Source organism: Physeter macrocephalus, chromosome 11 (assembly GCF_002837175.3).
Source record: "Physeter macrocephalus isolate SW-GA chromosome 11, ASM283717v5, whole genome shotgun sequence".
In the NCBI taxonomy this organism is placed as follows: Eukaryota; Metazoa; Chordata; class Mammalia; order Artiodactyla; family Physeteridae; genus Physeter; species Physeter macrocephalus.
Genome location: NC_041224.1, coordinates 114453686 through 114474682, shown reverse-complemented (window position 1 = coordinate 114474682; position 20997 = coordinate 114453686). Strand labels below are relative to the sequence as shown.

At 39.4% G+C, this 20997-nt stretch overlaps 1 protein-coding gene across 1 annotated transcript in view; it reads right to left on the bottom strand.

Annotated features, from left to right (window-relative positions):
- Window positions 1–11640, bottom strand: part of AP4S1 (adaptor related protein complex 4 subunit sigma 1) — a 47368-nt gene extending 35728 nt beyond the window's left edge. Inside the window, exon 1 of the mRNA XM_007113367.4 lies at window positions 11332–11640. Within this exon, the coding sequence (XP_007113429.2) occupies window positions 11332–11432 (101 nt within the window). The 5' untranslated portion in view covers window positions 11433–11640. The remainder of the gene's footprint in view (window positions 1–11331) is intronic.
- Window positions 11641–20997: the final 9357 nt, after the last annotated feature.

The window sequence follows — 20997 nt, the reverse complement described above, 5'->3', positions numbered from 1 at the left end:
CCCCAATGTTCATTGCAGCACTATTTACAATAGCCAGGTCATGGAAGCAACCTAAATGCCCATTGACAGATGAATGGATAAAGAAGATATGGTACATATATACAATGAAATATTACTCAGCCATAAAAAGGAACGAAACTGGGTCATTTGTAGAGACGTGGTTGGATCTAGAGACTGTCATACAGAGTGAAGTAAGTCAGAAAGAGAAAAACAAATATCGTATATTAACGCATATATGTGGAACCCAGAAAAATGGTAGAGATGAACTGGTTTGCAGGATAGAAATTCAGACACAGATGTAGAGAACAAACGTATGGACACCAAGGGGGAAAGTGGTGGTAAGGGGGGTGGTGTGATGAATTGGGAGATTGGGATTGACATGTATACACTGATGTGTATAAAATTGATGACTAATAAGAACCTGCTGTATAAAAAAAAATTAAATTAAATTTTTAAAAAAGCACAAAAACAAAATTAGAAAAAAATGCTGGTAAGGCTATATAAGGAAACAGATATGTATATGTTATTAGCAATCCCTTAATTTTTTACAAATTTTCTACAATGTAACCTGGTAGAATGTAACAAAAAGAATCATGAAAGTGATTCTACTTTTCAACTCAAGCACTTCAGTCTTGGGAATCTATCCTAAGGTATAATTAAAAATCCATATGCATGAAAACAATTACAGCAACATCATTTACAGTAGTGAAAAATAAAACAAGCCCAGATACTACAAACTGAGAGCCAAATGAACACCAACTTGATGTCTTTTAACCATTAAAATAAATATGCAGACTATGAGAAGAATGGGAAAATGTAGATAACATAATGTTAAATCACAAAATAAGAACACCAAATTTATACCCATATTGATTATGTAGAAGGGACATCTGTATAGATAAAGATTAAAAAGACCAGACAGAAATCATGCAAAAACAACAAGAAATAAAACAAACAACAAAAGGACAAAAAGAAAAAGAGACAAAACAGATGAACCTTGAAAAAACTGTGCTAAAGTGAAAGAAGCTAGTCACAAGGATGACATGTTATATGATTCCATTTATATGAAATGCTCAGAATAGGCAAATCTGTAGAGACAGAAAGTAGATAAAGGGTTGCCAGGAGATGGGGGTTTGGAGGGTGAGGTCTAAGAAATGTGGGGTTGTGGTGATGGCTGCACAAATATGTGAGTATATAAAAGCCATTGAATTGTATACTTTAAATGGGTGGTTTTTATGGTATGTGAATTATATCACAATAAAGCTTTTAAAAAGAGACTGACAGACGAGACAATCTGGAAGAGCTCCTAACAGCCAAAGCTAGAAAGATGTGAACAACAAATAACACAGCTCTGGATTATAACCCAAAGTATAAAATAAGTACACATGAGTACATACTGATTTAAATACATGATTGAATAAATAAATGGGACAGAAGAGTATTAAACATATATGTTGACACTCTCTCCTCCAGGAGGTAGAGCTTAATTCCCCCCATCCATCTGAGGGTTAGCTGAACCTAGTGGCTCACTTCCAAAGAACAGAAGATGGGAATGGAAAATAGTAACTTTATAGTAGAAAACCTGGCACACACCACCTTAGCCAAGTGATGAAGGCTAAATCATCAACAATGTCATGTTCCACACCTGCCACCATATGACATGATGAGAAGAGTACTTCACCTCTGTGGTATTCTTCCCCAAACCCATAATCCCATTCTAATCATGAGAAAATACATTAGACAAACCCACATTAAAGGATATTCTAAAAAATATCTGAGCTGTACTCCCTGAAACGTGAAAAACAAGGGAAGCATGAGAACCTATCACAGGTCAAAGAAGATTTAAGGAGATAATAATGACTACATGCAATGTGGTATCCTGCAGGGGCTCACAGAACAGAAAAGGATATTAATGAAAAACTGGTGAATAGTCTAAGTTTGGTTAATAATAATGCTACCCAAGTTGTTTTTTTAGATTTGACAAATGTACCATGGTAATGCAAGAAGATAACATTAGGGGAGATAGATGAGGGTATACAGAAATTCTCTGTACTATCTTTGCAACTTTTTTTTTTTTTGCGGTATGCGGGCCTCTCACTGTTGTGGCCTCTCCTGTTGCAGAGCACAGGCTCCGGACACGCAGGCTCAGCGGCCATGGCTCACGGGCCCAGCCGCTCCATGGGATGTGGGATCTTCCTGAACTGGGGCACAAACCCGTGTCCCCCGCATCAGCAGGCAGACTCTCAACCACTGCGCCACCAAGGAAGCCTGCAAGTTTTTTATAAATTTAAAATTATTCCAAATATGGGGAGTTCCCTGGGGGCCTAGTGGTTAGGATTCCAGGCTTTCAATGCCACGGCCTGGGTTCAACCCCTGGTCAGGGAAACGAGATCCTGCAAGCCTCATGGTGCGGCCAAAAATAAATCAATAAAATAACATAAAATAATTCCAAATAAAAAGTTTATTAAAATAAATAAAAGAGACCTACAAGTATTTGTATCAAAGTGAAGAGGGCTTGTTTGTTGGTGTGTATATTTAGTTATATTTGGTTCTATTTCTTAAATATCTTAATTTTTATCAGTATAATACAGATGTTTAGGTATGAGGTTCATTTTTATTAACATTCTCACTGATTATACTTGTCTTTTCTATTTTCTTTTTTTTTAAAACATCTTTGAGTATAATTGCTTTACAATGATGTTAGTTTCTGCTTTACAACAAAGTGAATCAGGTAGTGGGATTGCGGGTTCGTATGGTAGTTCTATTTGTAGTTTTTTAAGGAAACTCCATAGTGTTCTCCATTGTGGCTGTATCAATTGACATTCCCAGCAGCAGTGCAAGAGTGTTCCCTTTTCTGCACACCCTCTACAGCATTTATTGTTTCTAGAGTTTTTGATGATGGCCATTCTGACCGGTGTGAGATGATACCTCATTGTAGTTTGGGTTGGCATTTCTCTAATGATTAATGATGTTGAGCATTTCTCTCATGTGTTTGTTGGCAATCTGTGTCTCTTCTTTGGAGATATGTCTATTTAGTTCTGCTGGCCATTTTTGGATTGGGTTGTCTGTTTTTTGGTATTGAGCTGCATGTGTGGCTTCTAAATTTTGGATATGAATCCTTTGTCAGTTGCTTCATTTGCAAATATTTTCTCTCGTTCTGAGGGTTGTCTTTTGGTCTTGTTTATGGTATCCTTTGCTGTGCAAAAGCTTTTAAGTTTCATTAGGTCCCATTTGTTTTTTTTTGTTTTTATTTGCATTTCTCTAGGAGATGGGTCCAAAAGGATCCTGCTGTGATTTATGCCATAGAGTGTTCTGCCTATGTTTTCCTCTAAGAGTTTGATAGTGTCTGGCCTTACATTTAGGTCTTTAACCCATTTTGAGTTTATTCTTGTGTGTGGTGTTAGGGATTGTTCTAATTTCATACTTTTACATGTAGCTGTCCAGTTTTCCCAGCACCACTTATTGAAGAGGCTGTCTTTTCTCCACTGTATATCCTTCCCTCCTTTATCAAAGATAAGGTGACCATATGTGTGTGGGTTTATCTCTGGGCTTTCTATCCTGTTCCATTGATCTATATTTCTGTTTTTGTGCCAGTACCATACTGTCTTGATTACTGTAGCCTTGTAGTATAGTCTGAAGTCAGGGAGCCTGATTCCTCCAGCTCCATTTTTCATTCTCAAGATTGCTTTGGCTATTCGGGGTCTTTTGTGTTTCCATACAAATTGTGAAATTTTTTGTTCTACTTCTGTAAAAAATGCCAGTGGTAGTTTGATAGGGATTGCATTGAATCTGTAGATTCTATTTTCTTTTAGCTAAGAGACATGCTAATTTTATTTATTTATCTACTTATTTATTTAGTTAGTTATGCTGCGCCGTGCAGCATGCGGGATCTAAGTTCCCTAACCAGGGATTGAACCCGTGCCCCTCAGCATTGGGAACTCGGAGTCTTAACCACTGGACCGCCAGGGAAGTCCTGAGACACACTAATTTTAATAGATAAGGTGTGTGTATGTGCATAAATGTGTATGTTCTATAAATGGCTTAGTCTGCCAGTCTGTCAGGCTCTATTCTGACGTAGAAAACATCTTGCTCTCCCATTCATCTTTCTACCACATATCATCATTTGGGAACCTTCCCTCCTTTTCCTTAGCCCACGGGTTGGCAAACTTTTTCTGAAAAGGGCCAGGTAATATTTTAGGCTTTGAGGGCCATGAGGTCCCTTTCACAACTACTCAATCACTCAGCCACCGCAGGATGAAAGTAGCCACACATGATGTAAATAATATGTAAAGAAATGGGTATAACTGTGTTCCAATAAAACTTTATTTATAAAAATAATCAGCAACTGGATTTCATCTGCAGGCTGTCATTTGCTCTATTCTAGACCAGTGCTCATCAAACTTAATGAGCACATAAATCATTTGGGGAGCATATTAAAATATAGAATCTGATTCAGTATGTCTGGGGCAAGGACCATACTCAGTGCATCAAAGTGTTAAAGACTCATTAAAGTACACACGTACAAGGTCATGAAGTCTGCCTTTTTGCTTATGAAATCATATCAAATAACACGAACTGAGTGCTCACTAGATACAAGACAGTAAAGGAAGAGAGTAAACAGAAACACAGGTATTACAGGTAATTTCTTTCATTTGGTCATGGATCTTAATCCATACTGTGCTGGATAAGAGGGCAATCTGGCTTGACATGTCACCCCACAGATCCTCAGGTTCATCCAGTTGATTTGGCTGGCTTGGGTGGCAGCCCCATCCATCATGGCCCCAGGTAGTCTCTCTCAAAGTTGTACATATATTGGAATACAGTGACGTTTCCAAGAAGCAGAGAATCATTCTTTTGCCAAGGATTTACCAGTAGCTGACGAGACTATTTCACTTCACCTCAAGAAATTACAACAATGCATTTAGACCCTTATGTCACACCATACACAAAAATTAACTCAAAATAGATCATAGACCTAACTGTAAGAGGTAAAACTATAAAACTTTTAGAAGAAACAGATTTAAGACCAAATGCACAATCCATAACAGAAAGAAAAAAATTTACGAACTGGATTTTATCAGATTGAAAAACTTAAACTTTAAAAGATACTATTAAGAAAATGAAAAGTCACAGACTGGGAGAAATTATTTGCAAATCATATATCTGATAAAGGACTTGTATCCAGAATATATAAAAGACTTTTAATAGGAAGACACGCATCACAATTAAAAAATAAACAAAGAGGACCTACTGTGTAGCACAGGGAATTATATTCAATATCTTGTAATAACCTATAATGGGAAAGAATCTGAAAAAGAATATATATATATATATAGATATATAGATATAGATATAGATATATATGGAGATATAGATGGACTTCCCTGGTGGTCCAGTGGTTAAGAATCCGTCTTGCAATTCAGGGGACACCTCTTCGATCCCTGGTTGGGGAACTAAGATCCCAGATGCCTTGGGGCAACTAAGCCCACCAGCTGCAACTACTGAGCCCACAAGCCACAACTAGACAGAAGTCCGCGCACTGCAACGAAAGATCCTGCATGCCACAACTAAGGCCCAACGGAGCCAAAAATAAATAAAATTAAAAAAAAAAAAAGAATACACATACACAAACACACACCAGAAACATCGCTGTACACCTGAAACACTGTAAATCAACTATACTTCAATTAAAAAAAGAACAATGGATCTGAAAATACATTTGAACAAACAGGATATATGAATGGCTAATAAGCACATGAAAAGATGTTCAACATCATTAAACCTTAGGAAAATGCAAATTAAAACTTTAACAAGATACCACTTCACACCCACTTGAACGGCTATAACAAAAAATGCAGAAGATAACACATGCTGGCCCGGATGTGAAGACACTGGAACCCTCATATGGTACTGGTGGAAATGTAAATGTTACAGTCACTTTTTTTTTTTAGTTGAAGTATAGTTGATGTACAATATTATATGTTACAGGTGTACAGTATAGTGATTCACAATTTTTAAAGGTTACACTCCATTTATAGTCATAAAACATTGGCTATATTTCCTGTGTTGTACTATATATCCTTGTAGCTTATTTTATACATACTAGTTTGTACTTCTGAAACCCCTACCCTTATATTGCCCCTCCCCACTTCCCTCTCCCCACTGGTAACTATATCTGTGAGTCTGTTTCTTTTTTGTTATACTCACTAGTTTGTTGTATTTTTTCGATTCCACATATAAGTGATAACAGAGTATTTGTCTTTCTCTGCCTGACTTATTTCATTTAGCGTAATAACCTCTAGGTCCATCCACATTGTTGCAAATGGCAGAGTTTCATTTTTTTTTTAATGGTTCAGTAATATTCCATTGCATATACATACACCACATCTTCTTTATCCATTCATCTGTTGATAGACACTTAGGTTGCTTCCATATCTTGGCAATCGTAAATAATGCTGCTATGAACATTGGGGTGCATGTATCTTTCTAATTAGTGTTTTTATTTCTTTCGGATATACACCTAGGAGTGGAATTCCTGGGTCACATGGTAGTTTTATTTTTTGTTTTTTGAGAACCCTCCATACTGTTTTCCATAGGGACTGCACCAGTTTACATTCTCACCAACAGTGTATGAGGGTTCCCTTTTCTCCACATCCTTGCCAACATTTGTTATTCGTGCTTTTTTGGATGATAGCCATTCTAACAAGTGTGAAGTGATATCTCATTGTGGTTTTGAGTTGCATGTCTCTGACAATTAGCAATGTTGAGCATCTTTTTCTTGTTCCTGTTGGCCATCTGTATGTCTTCCACGGAAAAATGTCTTTTCAGGTCTTCAGTGCATTTTTTAATCGGGTTGTGTATTTTTTTTATTGAGTTGTATAAGCTGTTTATATATTTTGGATATTAACCCCTTATCAGTCATATCATTTGCAAATATTTTCTCCCATTCTGTGGGTTATCTTTTCGTTTCCTTTGCTGTGCAAAATTTTTAAGTCTAATTAGGTCTCATTTGTTAATATTTGCTTCTATTTTCTTTGTTTTAGAAAACAGATTCGAAACAATATTGCTACAATTTATGTCAAAGAGCATTCTGCTTAAGTTTTCCTCCAGGAGTTTTATGGTTTCTGGTCTCAGATTTAGGTCTTTAATCCATCTTGGGTTTATTTTTGTATATGGTGTTAGAGAATGTTCTAATTCAGCGGTCCCCAACCTTTTTGGCACCAGGGACTGGTTTCGTGGAAGTCAATTTTTCCACGGATGGGGCAGGGGGCGAAGACATGGTGGTTCAGGCAGTCATGTGAGAGATGGGGAGTGGCAGATGAAGCTTCGCTCACTCGCCCGCCACTCACCTCCTGCTGTGCAGCCTGGTTCCTAACAGGCCATGGACTGGTACGGGTCCATTGCCCGGGGGTTGGGGACCCCTGTTCTAATTCATTCTTTTACATGTAGTTGTCCAGTTTTCCCAGCACCGCTTATTGAGGAGACTGTCTTTTCTCCATTGTACATTCTTGCCTGGCTTGTCATAGATTAATTGACCATAAATGCCTGGGTTTATTTCTGGGATCTATATTTTGGTCCATTGATCTCTATGTCTGTTTTTGTGCCAGTACCATACTTTTCTGATTACTGTAGTTTTATAATATAGTCTGAAGTCAGGAAGTGTGATTCCTCTTGCTCTGTTCTTTCACAAGATTGTTTTGGCAATTCAGGGTCTTTGGTATTTCATACAAATTTTAAAATTATTTGTTCTAGTTCTGTGAAAAATACCATTGGTATTTTTAAAAAATTATTATTATTTTAATTTCTTTCTTTTTGGGGGGCTGCATTGGGTCTTCGATGCTGTGTACGGGTTTTCTCTAGTTGCGGCGAGCCCATTGGTATTTTTATAGGGATTTCACTGAATCTGTAGATTGCCTTGGGTAGCATGGTCATTTTAACAATATTGCTTCTTCCAATCTAAGAATACAATATATCTTTCTATCTGTTTGTGTCATCTTCAATCTCTTTCATCAGTGTCTGACAGTTTTCCAAGTACAGGTCTTTTACCTCTTAGGTAGGTTTATTCCTAGGTATTTTATTCTTTTTGATGTGATAAGAACTGGGTCTTTTTTTTTTTTTTTTTGGCCGTGCCACATGGCTCGTGGGATCTTAGTTCCCCGACCAGGGATCGAACCCGCACCCTCAGCAGTGAAAACACGGAGTCCTAACCACTGGACTGCCAGGGAATTTTGATGCGATGATAAATGGGATCATTTCCTTAATGTCTCCTTCTGATAGTTCATTGTTAGTTTATAGAAATGCAACAGATTTCTATATTTTAATTTTGTATCATGCATAAATGATACAGCCACTTTGGAAAACAATTTGGCAGTTTCTTAAAAAGTTAAAGATGAACTTACCATATTATCCAGAGATTCTACTTCTAAATATATACCCAAGAGAAATGAAAACATATGTCCACAAAAATAATTTGTACATGAATGTTCATAAAAGCATTACTCTTAATAGACAAAAAGTAGAAACAAACCAAACGTCCACCAGCTAATGAATGGATTAAAATAAATGGGGTGTATCTACCGACAAGGGAAAACTATTCAACAGCAAATGAGAAGAAAATACTGCCACATGCTACAAAATGGATGAAACTTTAAAACATTATGTTAAGTGAAAGAAGCCAGATGCAAAATACTATTGCACAATTCTATTAATACGAAATGCCCAGAAAAGGCTAATCTATAGAGATAGAAAGCATATTAGTAGTTACCTAGGGCCAGGAGAGAAAGGTGTGGGGGAAAACGGGGATGGGTTTCTTTTTAGGATGATGAAAATCTGCAAACACTGGATTTATTAGCATGGTAATATTTGCACAACTTTGTAAAGTTACTAAAATAGTACATGTACATGTATATTATACAAAGTTCAGAGCTACTTTAATAAGCATAAAAGGAAGGAATTATACCAAAATGTATTTTGCTTAAATCTGGATGGTAGGATTAGGGGCAATTTTTATTCTCTATCCTTACTTTGCTTTCTTTCCCAAGTTTTAAGAGATGTCTTACTTTTTGTGTTACACACAAAAAGTTTGTTTAAAAAATGTTGAGCTGGGCTACCCTGATGGCGCAGTGGTTAAGAATCCGCCTGCCAATGCAGGGGACACGGGTCCGAGCCCTGGTCCAGGAAAATCTCACGTGCTGTGGAGCAACTAAGACCGTGTGCCACAACTACTGAGCCTGCGCTCTAGAGCCCATGTTCCTCAACAAGACAAGCCACCGCAATGAGAAGCCCACACACTACCATTAAGAGTAGCCCCTGCTCACCACAACTAGAGAAAGCCCACATGCAGCAACAAAGACCCAACGCAGCCAAAAATAAATAAAAATAAATTTGTAAAACAAAATGTTGAGGGCTTCCCTGGTGGCGCAGTGGTTGAGGGTCCGCCTGCCGATACAGGGCACGTGGGTTCGTGCCCTGGTCTGGGAGGATCCCACATGCCATGGAGTGGCTGGGCCCGTGAGCCATGGCTGCTGAGCCTGCGTGTCCGGAGCCTGTGCTCCACAGCGGGAGGGCTACAGCAGTGAGAGGCCTGCGTACCGCAAAAAAAAAAAAAAAAAAAAAAAAGCCTGTGCGCCACAGGGGGAGGGCTACAGCAGTGAGAGGCCTGCGTACCGCAAAAAAAAAAAAAAAAAAAAAAAAAAAAATGTTGAGCTGCATTATATAATTTTACAAAATTAGCCAACTAAAAAATAAATGTTTACTTTAATAATGAAGCTATTGTTTCATTTATTGTGGCATTTCTAAATGCCATACTTCTGTAAAATATGTACTCTTTTTCAAAATGGATGTGCTGGACTTCCCTGGTGATGCAGTGGTTAAGAATCCGCCTGCCAATTCAGGGGATACGGGTTCAACCCCTGGCCTAGGAAGATCCCACATGCTGCGGAGCAACTAAGCCTGTGTGCCACAACTACTGGGCCTGTGCTCTAGAGCCCGAGAGCCACAACTACTGAACCCTTGTGCTATAACTACTGAAGCCTGTGCGCCTAAAGCCTGTGCTCCACAACAAGAGAAGCCACCACAATGAGAAGCCTGTGCACTGCAACAAAGAGTAGCCACCCCTCGCGGCAACTAGAGAAAGCCTGAGCACAGCAACAAAGACCCTACACAGCCTAAAAAAATAAAAAATAAAATAAAATAAAATTTCTAAAAAAAAAAAAAAAAAAAATGGATGTGCTGAGAGCATCTAATCAGTATGGCCTAACTCAGGAAACATGGAACTAGCAAGTGCTAGATTCTATTTGCCACAGCATGTTGATTCATTCCGTAGGCCTCGAAGTTATTTAACTATTTCTGAATTTCTCCATCCTTAAGTGAGAGGAAATAATACTGGTCATTAGCAGATTTTCATCTAATTTGGATCACCTCCCTCAGAGTTTGTAAAATGTTATACACTCTTTTTTTATACACTAAAAGTTTGTTTCTTTGCTTCAAAATTTACTGGAATTCTGTGATAATACAGTTTTCTCATCTGTCAACTGGGAATAAAGACAGCTACTTCACAGACTTTCTGTCAGGGCAAAAAGAGGTGAAGGAAATGCAAAGCACTCAACAGAGTCCCCTTTTTCCCTCCTCATCCTCTTCCCCAGTGTAGTTTGCACATTCTTCCCAATGGATTCTTCCTACTGCAGTTCTAAAACTACTGAAATTTGACTTCAGGAAATCCATCACCACCTGCTTTTCTTCCCATCCATTTTCCTCCCTGCTCCCTATCTCTCCCCCTCTCTCTAAATATCTTCTTTATGATTCAGAATACATTTTTTTAGTAGCTTCAGCTGCGACTTTTACTTTCTGTTAAATCCCTGGGCCACTCAAGAAATATTTCAACCACATTTGATTAATTTTGAATGTGTGCTATTTTACTTAAATAGTTTTAAAATAATTAAAACATTTAAAAATGTTAAATTCCAAACAAATTAGGATTTGCAGGAATCCTGAAGCTAACAATTTTGCAGAAAAATTATGAAAGTGCTTTGAGAATAAACCTTAATAGTCTGGTCTACCATTTTTCTAGCAGTATATCTGAAAATTTTCTAGTGCTTCATGTGATCCTCAGATCTTGATCTAAAGCCATTTTGGTAAATTGATCAAAAAGTCTCATCAGGACTTCCCTGGTGGCCCACTGGTTAAGACTCTGCACTTCCACTGCAGGGGGAAGAGGTTCGATCCCTGGTCGGGGAACTAAGATCCCGAGTGCCATGAAGTGCAGCCAAAAAATAGAAAAAAAAGTCATCAAATTCTGGTTTAAGATATACAATATAAATCCAAGGGACTTACCTGGTGGTGCAGTGGATTAGTATCCGCCTGCTAATGCAGGGGACACGGGTTTGATCCCTGGTCTGGGAAGATCCCACATGCTGCAGAGCAACTAAGCCCATGTGCCACAACTACTGAGCCTGCGCTGTAGAGCCCACAAGCCACAACTACTGAAGCCCGAGTGCCACAACTATGAAGCCCGTGTGCCTAGAGCCCATGCTCTGCAACAAGAGAAGCCACTACAATGAGAAGCCTGCGCACCGCAACAAAGAGTAGGCCCTGCTCACCACAACTAGAGAAAGCCTGCATGCAGCAACAAAGACCGAATGCAGCCAAAAAAATAAAAATTAAGCCTTTAAAAAAAAAATACATATATATATATATAAATCCAAATAAGAATGGTTATTTGTACACCAACATCATTAATCCTTAGGAAAATGCAAATTAAAAACACAAGATACCATTTCACACCCATTTAAAACACATATATATTAATAGCAGAGACAAGCTGGAAGTTTCACCAAAACGGATGGATGTTGTATTTTTGGAGATGTTCAAGTATCAGACTTTCTATCTTAAATAGGGCACAGGGTGTGGCGGAGGGTGAACTGAGGAATTCTTAAGGTCTTCACAGCAATATGATTGAAGCAGGGGAGAAAAGCCATATTTCAAAAACTGAGGATGAGGAGTGTATATACTATAAATAGACCATTACATTGTCTGTCCAAAAGTACTTGTTTTATTTTTATTCGTTAGTCATTTATGTGTGTGTGGAGTGGGGGATGGAGGGATTGAGAATAGACTGTCCATTCGTCATTTGCCAAAGAGGTGCTCACTATCAGATCTGGTGGTGGTGGGAGCGTGCAGTTTAAAGCTACAAAATCTTAAAGGCTGGAGTTCATAGAGTCTGTTCTTATTGTTGTTATCTTACCTTCCACTCTTCTTAGAATAGAAAAGCTGCTTTCGGGTAAGTAACCGGACTCAACCTTCCCTTTACTACCCACAACGGAGATAACGACAGGTATCTTTCAAAATAAAAATCAAAATTTTTCTTCTAAAATTGTATTCTTTTTGGTTTTAATGTCAAGGGTAACTTATTTTGAAATTTAAAATAACATTAAGAAGGGGAACTAAATGTTTACTTTGACAAAACATGGGCATGGGCCATTAGTGAAGAAACACTTCTGGTAGTAAACCTTATTCCAAATTGTTTGGTTAATTAGCCATACAAATTAAATATTTGTGCTTAGCGACTAAAACTCTTCATTGAAATTTTGGATTAACAAAGACATCTAATATCTTAATTTTAGAGAAGAGGAAGCAGGGACCAAGAGATCTAGAGGTCTTATGGATGGGCTTCTCCCAGGACTTGCTATTGTGATGTTACCATGCATCAATACGGAAGAACTCCAGCAGAGAAGTAGGATTACTATGTATTACTTCCCTTTCCTATAAAATGGAGTATCAAGTTACCTCTCAGATTGAAAATACTTCAAACAAAATGTTTTGGATTTTGATAAATTTAACTCTGTATTTCTTTCTTTCTTTAATATGTATTTATTTATTTATTTTTGCTGTGCTGAGTCTTAGTTGCAGTGGCACACAGGATCTTTTAGTTGTGGCATGTGGGCTTCTTAGTTGTGGCATGTGAACTCTTAGTTGTGGCATGCATGTGGGATCTAGCTCCCCAACCAGGGATTGAACCCAGGCCCCCTGCACTGGGAGTGCATAGTCTTACCCACTGGAACACCAGGGAAGTCTCAACTCTATATTTCTTAAATTAGGTTTTGTCAATTCTTGTTGGACATCTGATTTCCAGTGAAAACTGTGAAAGACATACGGAGATAGATTATTCTCATATTTTCTCCCTCTTCCAAAGAGTAGTGATCTCCTAATAGCTTTGCACTAGGACTCAAGTGATAAGCCTGTAAGCACTCTTACAGGGTCAAATACAATGTTACAGATTTTTTAATTCAAATCAAACTAAAGGAATTGAGAATTAAAATTTGATTTGCTAATGGCTCCTATAGTTTTATGTCAAACAAAGAAGAAACAAGCAAACCCCAACTGGGATTCAGAGGTATCTCACTTTTTACAAAAGTCTATAGACTTCCCTGGTGGTCCAGTGGTTAAGACTCTGTGCTTCCACTGCAGGTGACACGGGTTTGATCCCTGGTTGGGGAACTAAGATCCCACATTGCCATGTGGCCAAAAAAAAAAAAAAAAAAGTCTATAGAAGTATAAAGTTTATAAAAAAGTTGACTATAAATTAAAATGCAATACCCAAATTATGGAAAATGTTTCTATAAAACCATCACTCCATAGTTTACTGGCAATTAACTTGTTTCAACATTATATGGTCTTTTACTTTAGTGTTCACATTACCTGGGGGGAAAAATTAGTAACCATGTGGAATTTTTCCAAAAAAATGTGTAAGAAAATAATACTACAGGGGGGTGGAATCAAGATGGTGTACTAGGAGGGCGCGGAATTTGCATCTCCTCACAACTAGGGCATCTACCAGGCACCGGTGGGGGACCACAGACACCTAAGAGGATGGGAGGAACCCCCAGCAACCAGGTAGGATGTGGGCCGTGGGGGGAGTGAGGGGGAGGAGAAGTGTTGGCGGGATGGGACTGGCACCCCTGAAGGGCAGCTGGGGGAGGGGAAGGGATCCCACGTCCCAAGGGGAAATTGGGGAACCACTGGGAGGGCAGAGGATCAAAAGGGAGCGTGACCAGGTCTCCCTGCCCACTTGGGCCCCCAGGAACCTGCTGAGATCCCAGGCCTGATCCTCTGCCCACCTAGGCCCCCTCCTGCCGGGCAGGTCCTGAGGGAGTGGGAGGGTGGGAAGGAGGAGCAAAAGTAAAGTCCAGACCTATGAGACCGGCACCCCTGAGGCGGGGCTGCAGGAGGGGAGGAGTTCCTACACACAGTGGGACCCATCCATGGTTAGGGGTCCAGCAGCAACCAGGGAGACCCTGGGGGAAACAGTGTGGGAAGGGTGAAAAGGAACGGAAGAGAATGCTGCCAATGTTTTCCCTGTCCACTTAGGCTCTGGGAACCCTATTGGGTTTCCGGGCCTAATCCTGTGCCCTCAGAGCCTCCCTCCTGCCGTGCAGAGCCCAAGCCCCACTCCTACACCCCCACCCAGGGCACTGCCTCCAAACTCCAGAACTCCACACTCCAGAGGCCCTCATTTGGACATCTGCCTCTCCCCTTCTGTGCAGGTCCTAAGCAGAGGCCCTGCCCCACAGTTGAACATAACCCACCCAAGCCACACCCCACGCTCAAACATCACCTCTCCCCGCTGCCTAGGTCCCACCACACCCTAAACCCCGTCCCTTCCTAAGTTCCACCCCCTGCCTAAACTCTGCCCCCATAGCCAAGGCTTTTTTTTTTTTTTTTTTCCTCTTTTAGATTGGGGTTCTGTTTTACCTTGCTGATTCATTGTTGTTGATTCTTTTATATTTTTATTTTTCATAATAAATATTTTATTTTTCTAATTTTATTTTATTCTTTATACTTTGTTATTGTTCTCTCCTTTTGGCTTGTTCCCACCCCTTCCTTTTTTTTTTTTCTTTTTCTTTTTCTGTTGTGGTTTTATTTTACCTTGTTGCAGTTGTTTCAATTACAGTTTTATTTTTCCTAATATATTTTATCTTTCTAATTTTATTTTGTTTTAAATTCTGATTACTATGTATTACTTCCCTTTCCTATAAAATGGAGTATCAAGTTACCTCTCAGATTGAAAATACTTCAAACAAAATGTTTTGGATTTTGATAAATTTAACTCTGTATTTCTTTCTTTCTTTAATATGTATTTATTTATTTATTTTTGCTGTGCTGAGTCTTAGTTGCAGTGGCACACAGGATCTTTTAGTTGTGGCATGTGGGCTTCTTAGTTGTGGCATGTGAACTCTTAGTTGTGGCATGCATGTGGGATCTAGCTCCCCAACCAGGGATTGAACCCAGGCCCCCTGCACTGGGAGTGCATAGTCTTACCCACTGGAACACCAGGGAAGTCTCAACTCTATATTTCTTAAATTAGGTTTTGTCAATTCTTGTTGGACATCTGATTTCCAGTGAAAACTGTGAAAGACATACGGAGATAGATTATTCTCATATTTTCTCCCTCTTCCAAAGAGTAGTGATCTCCTAATAGCTTTGCACTAGGACTCAAGTGATAAGCCTGTAAGCACTCTTACAGGGTCAAATACAATGTTACAGATTTTTTAATTCAAATCAAACTAAAGGAATTGAGAATTAAAATTTGATTTGCTAATGGCTCCTATAGTTTTATGTCAAACAAAGAAGAAACAAGCAAACCCCAACTGGGATTCAGAGGTATCTCACTTTTTACAAAAGTCTATAGACTTCCCTGGTGGTCCAGTGGTTAAGACTCTGTGCTTCCACTGCAGGTGACACGGGTTTGATCCCTGGTTGGGGAACTAAGATCCCACATTGCCATGTGGCCAAAAAAAAAAAAAAAAAAGTCTATAGAAGTATAAAGTTTATAAAAAAGTTGACTATAAATTAAAATGCAATACCCAAATTATGGAAAATGTTTCTATAAAACCATCACTCCATAGTTTACTGGCAATTAACTTGTTTCAACATTATATGGTCTTTTACTTTAGTGTTCACATTACCTGGGGGGAAAAATTAGTAACCATGTGGAATTTTTCCAAAAAAATGTGTAAGAAAATAATACTACAGGGGGGTGGAATCAAGATGGTGTACTAGGAGGGCGCGGAATTTGCATCTCCTCACAACTAGGGCATCTACCAGGCACCGGTGGGGGACCACAGACACCTAAGAGGATGGGAGGAACCCCCAGCAACCAGGTAGGATGTGGGCCGTGGGGGGAGTGAGGGGGAGGAGAAGTGTTGGCGGGATGGGACTGGCACCCCTGAAGGGCAGCTGGGGGAGGGGAAGGGATCCCACGTCCCAAGGGGAAATTGGGGAACCACTGGGAGGGCAGAGGATCAAAAGGGAGCGTGACCAGGTCTCCCTGCCCACTTGGGCCCCCAGGAACCTGCTGAGATCCCAGGCCTGATCCTCTGCCCACCTAGGCCCCCTCCTGCCGGGCAGGTCCTGAGGGAGTGGGAGGGTGGGAAGGAGGAGCAAAAGTAAAGTCCAGACCTATGAGACCGGCACCCCTGAGGCGGGGCTGCAGGAGGGGAGGAGTTCCTACACACAGTGGGACCCATCCATGGTTAGGGGTCCAGCAGCAACCAGGGAGACCCTGGGGGAAACAGTGTGGGAAGGGTGAAAAGGAACGGAAGAGAATGCTGCCAATGTTTTCCCTGTCCACTTAGGCTCTGGGAACCCTATTGGGTTTCCGGGCCTAATCCTGTGCCCTCAGAGCCTCCCTCCTGCCGTGCAGAGCCCAAGCCCCACTCCTACACCCCCACCCAGGGCACTGCCTCCAAACTCCAGAACTCCACACTCCAGAGGCCCTCATTTGGACATCTGCCTCTCCCCTTCTGTGCAGGTCCTAAGCAGAGGCCCTGCCCCACAGTTGAACATAACCCACCCAAGCCACACCCCACGCTCAAACATCACCTCTCCCCGCTGCCTAGGTCCCACCACACCCTAAACCCCGTCCCTTCCTAAGTTCCACCCCCTGCCTAAACTCTGCCCCCATAGCCAAGGCTTGTGGGATCTTGGTTCCCAGGCTGGAGGTCAGGCCCGAGCTCCTGTGGTAGCAGCTCCAAGTCCAAACTGCTGGACTAACAGAGAACCTCAAACACCAGGGAATATCAATCGGAGTGATGACGCCCATAGGTCCTCATCTCAGCACCAAGACCCAGCTCTATCCAACTGCCTGTAAACTCCAGTGCTGGACGTCTCAGGCCAAACAACCAGTAAGACAGGAAAACAACACCACCCATCAAAAAAAAAAAAAAAAGAAACGACAAAAAAAAGTTACAGATAAAGTGAAAAAGAATTCAGAGCAATGATAGTCAAAATGATCCAAAATCTCAGAAACAGAATGGAGAAGATACAAGAAACATTCACAAGGATCTAGAAGAACTAAAGAACAAACAATCAGTGATGAACAACACAATTACTGAAATTAAAAATACCCTAGAAGGAATCAATAACAGAGTAACTGAGGCAGAAGAATGGATAAGTGAGCTGGAAGATAAAATGGTGGAATAACTGCCAGGGAGCAGAATAAAGAAAAAAGAATGAGAAGAATTGAGGACAGTCTCAGAGACCTCTGGAACAACATTAAATGCACCAACATTCGAATTATAGGGGTCCCAGAAGAAGAAGAGAAAAAGAAAGGGTCTGAAAAAATATTTTAAAAGATTATAGTTGAAAACTTCTCTAACATGGGAAAAGATAGTCAATCAAGTCCAGGAAGCACAGAGAGTACCATACAGGATAAACCCAAAGAGAAACACGCCAAGACACATATTAATCAAACTATCAAAAATTAAATAGAAAGAAAAAATATTAAAAGCCACAAGGGAAAAGCAACAAATAACATACAAGGGAGTCTCCATAAGGTTAACAGCTGATCTTTCAGCAGAAACTCTGCAGGCCAGAAGGGAGTGGCAGTACATATTTAAAGTGATGAAAGGGAAAAGCCTACAACCAAGATTACTCTACCCAGCAAGGATCTCATTCAGATTCAATGGAGAAATTAAAACCTTTACAGATAAGCAAAAGTTAAAAGAATTCAGCACCACCAAACCAGCTTTACAACAAATGCTAAAGGAATTCTCTGGCAGGAAACACAAGAGAAGTAAAAGACCTACAATAACAAACCCCAAACAATTTAGAAAATGGTAATAGGAACATACATATCGATAATTACCTTAAATGTAAATGGATTAAATGCTCCAACCAAAAGACATAGACTGGCTGAATGGATACAAAACCAAGACCCGTACATATGCTGTCTACAAGAGAACCACTTCAGACCTAGGGACACATACAGACTGAAAATGAGGGGATGGACAAAGATATTCCATGAAGATGGAAATCAAAAGAAAGCTGGAGTAGCAATTCTCATATCAGACAAAATAGACTTTAAAATAAAGACTATTACAAGAGACAAAGAAGGACACTACATAAGGATCAAGGGAGCAATCCAAGAAGAAGATAAAACAATCATAAATATTTATGCACCAACATAGGAGCACCTCAGTATATAAGGCAAATGCTAACAGCCATAAAAGGGGAAATCAACAGTAATACAATAATAGTAGGGGACTTTAACAACCCACTTTCACCAGTGGACAGATCATCCAAAATGAAAATAAATAAGGAAACAAAAGCTTTAAATGACACATTAAACAAGATGGACTCAATTGATATTTACAAGACATTCCATCCAAAAACAGAATACACTTTCTTCTCAAGTGCTCATGGAACATTCTCAGGATAGACCATACCTTAGGTCACAAATCAAGCCTTGGTAAATTTAAGAAAATTGAAATCGTATCAAGTATCTTTTCCAACCATAATGCTATGGGAATAGATACCAATTACAGGAAAAGAACTGTAAAAAAAAAAAAAAAAAAAAAACACATGGAGGCTAAACAATATGCTACTTAATAACCAAGAAATCACTGAAGAAATCAAAGAGGAAATAAAAAAATACCTAGAAACAAATGACAATGAAAACACGACAACCACAAACCAATGGGATGCAGCAAAAGCAGTTCTAAGAGGGAAGTTTAGAGCAATACAATCCTACCTCAAGAAACAAGAAAAACCCAAATAAACAACCTAACCTTACAACTAAAGCAATTAGAGAAAGGAGAACAAAAAAAACCCCAAAGTTAGCAGGAGGAAAGAAATCATAAAGATCAGATCAGAAATCAATGAAAAAGAAATGAAGGAAACAATAGCAAAGATCTGAAATTGAAACTGTGATTAAAAATCTTCCAACAAACAAAAGCCCAGGACCAGGAGGCTTCACAGGCGAATTCTATAACACATTTACAGAAGAGCTAACACCTATCCTTCTAAAACTCTTCCAAAATATAGCAGAGGGAGGAACACTCCCAAACTCATTCTATGAGGCCACCCTCACTCTGATACCAAGACCAGGCAAAGATGTCACAAAAAAGAAAACTGCAGGCCAATATCTCTGATGAACATAGATGCAAAAATCGTCAACAAAATACTAGCAAATAGAATCCAACAGCACATTAAAAGGATCATACACCATGATCAAGTGGGGTTTATCCCAGGAATGCAAGGATTCTTCAATATATGCAAATCAATCAATGTGATACACCATATTAACAAATTGAAGGAAAAAGACCATATGATCATCTCAATATATGCAGAAAAAGCTTTTGACAAAATTCAACACCCATTTATGATAAAAACTCTCCAGAAAGTAGGCATAGAGGGAACTTTCCTCAACATAATAAAGGCCATAGATGACAAACCCACAGCCAACATCGTTCTCAATGGTGAAAAACTGAAAGCATTTCTACAAAGATCAGGAACAAGACAAGGTTGCCCACTCTCACCACTATTATTCAACATAGTTTTGGAAGTTTTAGCTGCAGCAATCAGAGAAGAAAAAGAAACAAAAGGAATCCAAATCAGAAAAAAAGTAAAACTGTCACTGTTTGCAGATGACATGATACTATACATAGAGAATCCTAAAGATGCTACCAGAAAACTACTAGAGCTAATCAATGAATTTGGTAGAGTAGCAGGATACAAAATTAATGCACAGAAATCTGTTGCATTCCTATATACTAATGATGAAAAATCTGAAAGAGAAATTAAGGAAACACTCCCATTTACCACTACAACAAAAAGAATAAAATACCTAGGAATAAACCTACCTAAGGAGGTAAAAGACCTGTATGCAGAAAACTGTAAGACTCATGAAAGAAATTAAAGATGATACAAACAGATGGAGTGATATACCATGCTCTTGGACTGGAAGAGCCAACATTGTGAAAATGACTATACTACCCAAAGCAATCTACAGATTCAGTGCAATCCCTATCAAACTGCCAATGGCATTTTTCAAAAACTAAACAGACAGCCTCTTCAATAAGTGGTGCTGGCAAAACTGGACAGCTACATGTAAAAGAATGAAATTAGAACATTCCCTAACACCATACACAAAAATAAACTCAGAATGGATTGAAGACCTAAATGTAAGGCCAGACACCATAAAATTCTTAGAGAAAAACATAGGCAGAACACAGAATGGGAGAAAATATTTGCAAAGGAAGCAACTGACAGAGGATTAATCTGCAAAATATACAACCAGCTCATGAAGGTCAATATCAAAAATACAAACAACCCAATCCAAAAATGGGCAGAAGACCTAAACAGACATTTCTCCAAAGAAGATATACAGATTGCCAGCAAACACATGAAAGGATGCTCAACATCACTAATCATTAGAGAAATGCATATCAAAACTACAATGAGGTATCACCTCACACCAGTCAGAATGGTCATCATCAAAAAATCTACAAATGATAAATGCTGGATAGGGTGTGGAGAAAAGGGAACACTCTTGCACTGTTGGTGGGAATGTCAATTGATACAGCCACTATGGAGAACAGCATGGAGGTTCCTTAGAGAACTAAAAATAGAACTACCAGATGACCCATCAATCCCACTACTGGGCATATACCCTGAGAAAACCATAATTCAAAAAGAGTCATGTACCACAATGTTCATTGC